Here is a 5,236-nt window from a genome sequence, read left to right as displayed (position 1 = left end):
AAAAAAAAAAAAAAAAAATCAAGAAAATTATAAAATAGGAGGAATCAAATGCACAAATGAAAGGGGAAAATACCAGCTATTTGAACAGTTCTACAGTTGGAAAATTTGAAGGTTACGAGAGATGATAAACAGAACAAGACTTATGGTAATGCTCTTGTAAATAAAAGTAAAAATGCCACACTGGGCTGGTTTAATAGAAATATCATACATCACATGAACAAGAGCCAACACTGGCATGGCATCAATTGGAGTGCTGCATTCAGTTTGGGCACCATAACAAGACGCAAAGAGAACAAACAGGAAAGACATTTTAGAGGGAAAAATAAGTGGCTTGGAAAAATATCTACGAGAGAGAACTAGGCAAACTGAAGTTGAAAATAACAACCATATGAAAACATCATAATAGTTTACAACCTGTAAAGCAGGGGCAGGCAAAATACAGCCCACGGGCCAGACCCAGCCCACCAACTGACTGTATCTAGTCCGCAGGCTGGCAGCCACAAAGTCATGAGATCTGGCCTGAAGGGAGCCAGCAACTCCAGCTGCTGGGTCGTGCTGGTAATGTCCTGGCCCTTACTGCAGCTTACACCAGAGCTCCTGCCCTGAGCACTGCAAACAGTGCCTGGTGGGCACCTGGCATCATCTGCGGATGTAGCCAGTGGGTTGAGGGTGGAGATCAGGGTATTTACCTGGGTCTGCAGCTGAGGCTGCTGCATCAGCATCATCAGCTGCAGTCCCAGGCAGTCACTGCTATTCCCACTGGGAGATTTCTGGCAGCATCCACAGCTGATGCTGGCGCCCGCCTGGTGCTACTTCCAGCATGCAGGGCAAGAGCTGGTGTAAGCAGCAGAAGGGGCCAGGACACTATGGATCAGGGCTTGCTGTAGTTGTGAGGATGGTCTGGGTTGGGGAGGGGAGGAGGAAGAGGGAGGAGGAGAGTAGAGGAAGAGGAGCGTGCTGTAGCTGTGGAGATGGGCCCAGGGCAAAGCCATGATCCGCTCACTGCACGCCTGCAGAACTAACACCTGTCCCAGGGGCACAAGGCAAGCTCTGTTCCACACTTGGGCAGGATGGGGCCAGGGCTGGGATCTGGGGGAGTGGCATTTGGGAGTGGGACGGGTAGGTATAGCCAGGATCGCAAGGTGGTGACAGCGCAGTCCCATGATCCCAGCCCTGGCCCTGCCCGCCCATCCCACTGCACAACCCTGTGATGGGCACCAGTTCTGAAGGCAAAGGTATGCAAAGAGCAGACTGCAGTTCTGTTCTGGCCCTTGGCCCCAGCTTATCACCACCCTGCAATCCTGGGGTCTCCATGGAGTCTGGCTCAGACCCGCTCAGGCAGGGTGTGGGCCCAGGTGGAGGGAATGAGGCTGCTTAGGGAGTTCTGATGAGCTTCTGCAAGGCAGTATGCTGACCCGGCCCATGACAGCTCACCAAAACTCTTTATATGGCCCACAGGCCCAAATAATTGCCCACTCCTGCTGTACATCAACACACTAATATTCAGTTAATCTCATTAAAATGATCTGGAGAAAACAAGCAGTAATGGGTTTCAGCCACAGAAACAAAAATAATAAAAATGTCTATAACTACAATAAAATTATACAGTGAAACTATGTCAAGAGAGATGAGAAAGAGCAATTTTTGGGAGTGGTAAAAGTTCAAGTCTGATCCTATCAGGGCTTCCACAGAATTGAATCTGTCCCTCCATGAAGATGCACAACAATGAAACATATGACCTACTGCCAATGATCCCTCTAAGGAGTAGCAGTCCGTGAGTGCGCCGCTTCAGTCCTGCCTCCCCCTTTCGGTGCGGCGTGGGACACACAAAAGGTAAGCTCCTCACTCTTCACCCCCAGGGCAGGCAACGGGGTCTTGGGGGCAGGAGCCTGGGGGGCTGGAGCTGGAGCCTGTGGGCCTGGAGCCTGCCTGCCCTGAGTGAGGCTCCGCTAGGGGCTGGAGGGGGCTCCCGGAAACTGTTCCGCTCTCCTGCATCACCTCGGGGAGTGAGGAGGAACTTGGCATCAGGGCCAGGGAGTGGAGCACTTCACGGAGCCTGCGGAGCAGTTCCCTGGGGCCAGCAGAGCCCGCGCCAGCCCCTGCCCCAGCCTCCATCCCTGCTTTGTCTCACCTCAGGGTGGAGCTGCTGCCTGCCCCGAGTGAGGCTCCTCCAGCTCCAGGGATCTGCTCTGCAGGCTCTGGGAAGTGCTACACTCCCCAGCCCTGACTCCATGTGCGCCCTCGCTCCCCTAGGCGATGTGGGGGAGCAGAGCAGTTCCCCAGAGCCAGCAGAGCCCATCCCAGCCCCCGTCTCCACCTAGGGGAGGAGCTTACCTTTACTAAGTGTCTCACGCTGCAACCCAGCTCCATTCCCAGTGGGCGCGCAGCCTGAAAAAGTTTGTGCACGGCCAAACTTTTCCTCGTGCGCAGCCATGCACACACGCACCTTAGAGGGAACTCTGCCTACTGCATGTTCTTTTCAAATCTGAACTACCCTAAGCAATCAGTAATAAAACCCTTACCTGTATATAGCAAGCTTACATTTTGCCTTAATATTTACTGCTATTCTATAAAAAAAAAAAAAACCACACATGGTTTTGTTGTCTTACTCCTCTAGATGCCTAGATATTAATAAAAAGGTTAATTTAGATATAGCCCAAAGTACAATGTTTAAAAGTGCTGAAACACAGTAAAAAGTTTTCCACTATGAGTTAGGTCCTTGGCCACAGATGTGCCTGATGCAATGTTGGAGGGTAGTGCTAAATTACATCCAGGTATCCTTGGCCACAAGAGGCCTTTTTGGTAAGTTGAGGAACTGCTGGAACAGAAACATACATACACAATCCTTTTTTCTCCAGCCTTGTTCCCTATACCAAGGGAAAACTGCCATGCAACTAAGTACGCATGACCTACATCATTCTTGGGCTTGCTGAGATGAGAAAAATTTCCAACTAACCAGATCTGCTGTGTTTCATGTTGCTTTGCACTGCTGGTGAGGGCAAAAAAGGTGGGGAAAAGGCTAAAAATACAGCCCCATGTCTCTAACTCCAGAGTATGCATACTTCAGCATTTGGATGGGGGAAATGGTAAAGTACAGCAAAAGCTCTGTTATCCGGCACCCACGGGGAATGGGGGGTGCTGGATAACCAAATATGCCGGTTACCTGAGAGGCATCTTTGCCTGGTCAGGCCACTGCCCCTCCCGCCGCATCTGGCTTTTAGTCCCTGGCATCAGTGTGCTGGGGGACAGGGAGGAGGGCCCCGCGCAGGCTGCTTTTCCCCGGGCTGCGGCCCAAAGTGGGACTTGGCAAAACTGTAAGTGGGACTTCCAGTTTCACTTTTACTGCGTCAACCAGCATGCCGGTTAATGAAGTGCCAGATAACATGGCTTTTACTGTAGATTAGATTTTATGCTAGGCTTCCTACTAACAATTTTTCAACGTTGTTTTTCCATCGCCTTTAAAAAATTCAGTCTGTAAAATGATGGTTAATTCAGGTGCCTATTAAAAGTGAAAGATATGGCTGACCTGTACAGTAAGTCAAAGAAGTCCATGGCCAGGGTTTAAACAGCTCGAAAGAACTCGGGCTTTCGTTTTAACTAAGAGTCTGATTTTCAGAAATGCTGAGAACCCATTTAGCATCTTTAAAACGATGAGTGTTCTATATATTTAGGAATCAGGCCCTCAGACCCCAATATAGCAAAACAGATTTAGGTTATGAATCTCTTACCTGACTGAAGTTTATATGTTGCTGCTGGAATGCTGCTGTCAGCTTGTGCTGACGGTTCCCAATAGCAGAAGGCTGGTTTATTTTTCCCAAGGCAGATCGACCTTTTATAAGAGGCTGGCATGTGGCATCTATCAAAATATAAATGGGGCACACTTGCTATTTTAATATTAAGTATTTTTTTAAACTGTCCAAAGGCAAACTGTTAATTGTTTTAGCTACTAATATCAACAACAGTCATATACTACAAAATAAGAAAACAATGAACTTAAAAAAAAATTGAAAGTTAATTTAGGACTGACCATTCAGGTAAAAATACATGATTAAAACAGAAAGAGAAGTGGCTTAATTTTGTGTTTCATACACATAGCCATTGGAAGGACTGCTCAGATTACTACTCTTAGTTATTAATATAGAAGAGAAAACGAACAAAACTAGTTTACCTGTATTTACCATCTGCTCATCTAAATTTAATCTGTTTTCTATTCTCATTGGTGGCACCACAACAGTACAGACGGCTGGTTTGATTTCTGGGTTAACTGAGGCTCTTGTTTCCGTATTTTGATTGGCGTTGTCTACAAAACTGCTTTCTACAAATGGGCTGTCATGTCCTGAACAATCAGAGGCTGGGGAGCCATCCACAGTATCACAGCCACTCTCTTGTTCATCATCTGACATACTATTAAAAACACAACGTTTGCATTATTGCTTCCATCACATACAAGATAACAAATTATTTATTCAAAATGTTTAAAAATAAATTCAAAAGCAAAAAAATTACATTTTGATTACACTTAGGGTATAAAGTTAAAATCACATAAGCATGGCCATTAAATGGAACTAAAAAGCCCAGAATCACATTCCTGCCTTAACTGACAATTGTGACAAAGGTTGAAATAAGATTGTCCTTATGCAAATACTTTGTTTAGCTAAAAATTATTATGACCCTCTGATTACCAGTGTTTTACCTGGATAGTACAATGCTATACTTTCTAGGGCTGTGCGAAGCTTTGGTTGCTGATTCAATTTGGTGGAGATTTGGTTCAATTTGGCGGCCGAATCTCCAAATCCAAATCAAATCAGGAGACCCTTTAATCTCTCCGAATCAAACTGGAATTGATTTGGAGAGATTCAGAAAGATCTGATGATTCAGACATAGACACAGCTTTAAATGTTTTCTCTACATACCTCAAGGTACCAGGTGGCTCATGAATGCTGAGATAATGGGGTGGATGAAACATCATGTGGGGGGATGTGGGCACAATTGAGGGGAACAACAGGCTACAGTTAGACCTAGATAGGTTACAAGGATGGGCGGAGGAGAACAGGATGGGGTTTAACACGGACAAGTGTAAGGTGATGCACCTGGGGAGGAACAATCGGCACCATACATACAGGCTGGGGAACTCCCCTCTTGTCAGCACGGAGGTGGAAAAGGATCTGGGAGTCATTATTGACTCCAAGATGAACATGAGTCGGCAATGTGGGGAGGCGGCTAGGAAGGCCAACTG

At 46.8% G+C, this 5,236-nt stretch overlaps 1 protein-coding gene across 2 annotated transcripts in view; it reads right to left on the bottom strand.

Moving 5' to 3' along the window:
• The window catches only part of HIPK3 (homeodomain interacting protein kinase 3), a 136,388-nt gene that overhangs the window by 4,219 nt on the left and 126,933 nt on the right, over positions 1-5,236 (bottom strand). For both annotated transcript variants that reach the window (XM_019519531.1, XM_019519532.1), the window contains exons 14-15: positions 4,169-4,404; positions 3,729-3,856 (exon numbers count right to left, since the gene is read on the bottom strand). In XM_019519531.1, the coding sequence (XP_019375076.1) occupies positions 3,729-3,856; positions 4,169-4,404 (364 nt within the window). The remainder of the gene's footprint in view (positions 1-3,728; positions 3,857-4,168; positions 4,405-5,236) is intronic.

The sequence above is a fragment of the Gavialis gangeticus genome, unplaced genomic scaffold, assembly GCF_001723915.1.
Source record: "Gavialis gangeticus isolate Ggan-Ray unplaced genomic scaffold, GavGan_comp1, whole genome shotgun sequence".
NCBI classification, from domain to species: Eukaryota; Metazoa; Chordata; order Crocodylia; family Gavialidae; genus Gavialis; species Gavialis gangeticus.
The sequence above is the reverse complement of the archived record's forward strand: the minus strand, read 5'-3'. Positions and strand labels throughout refer to the sequence as shown.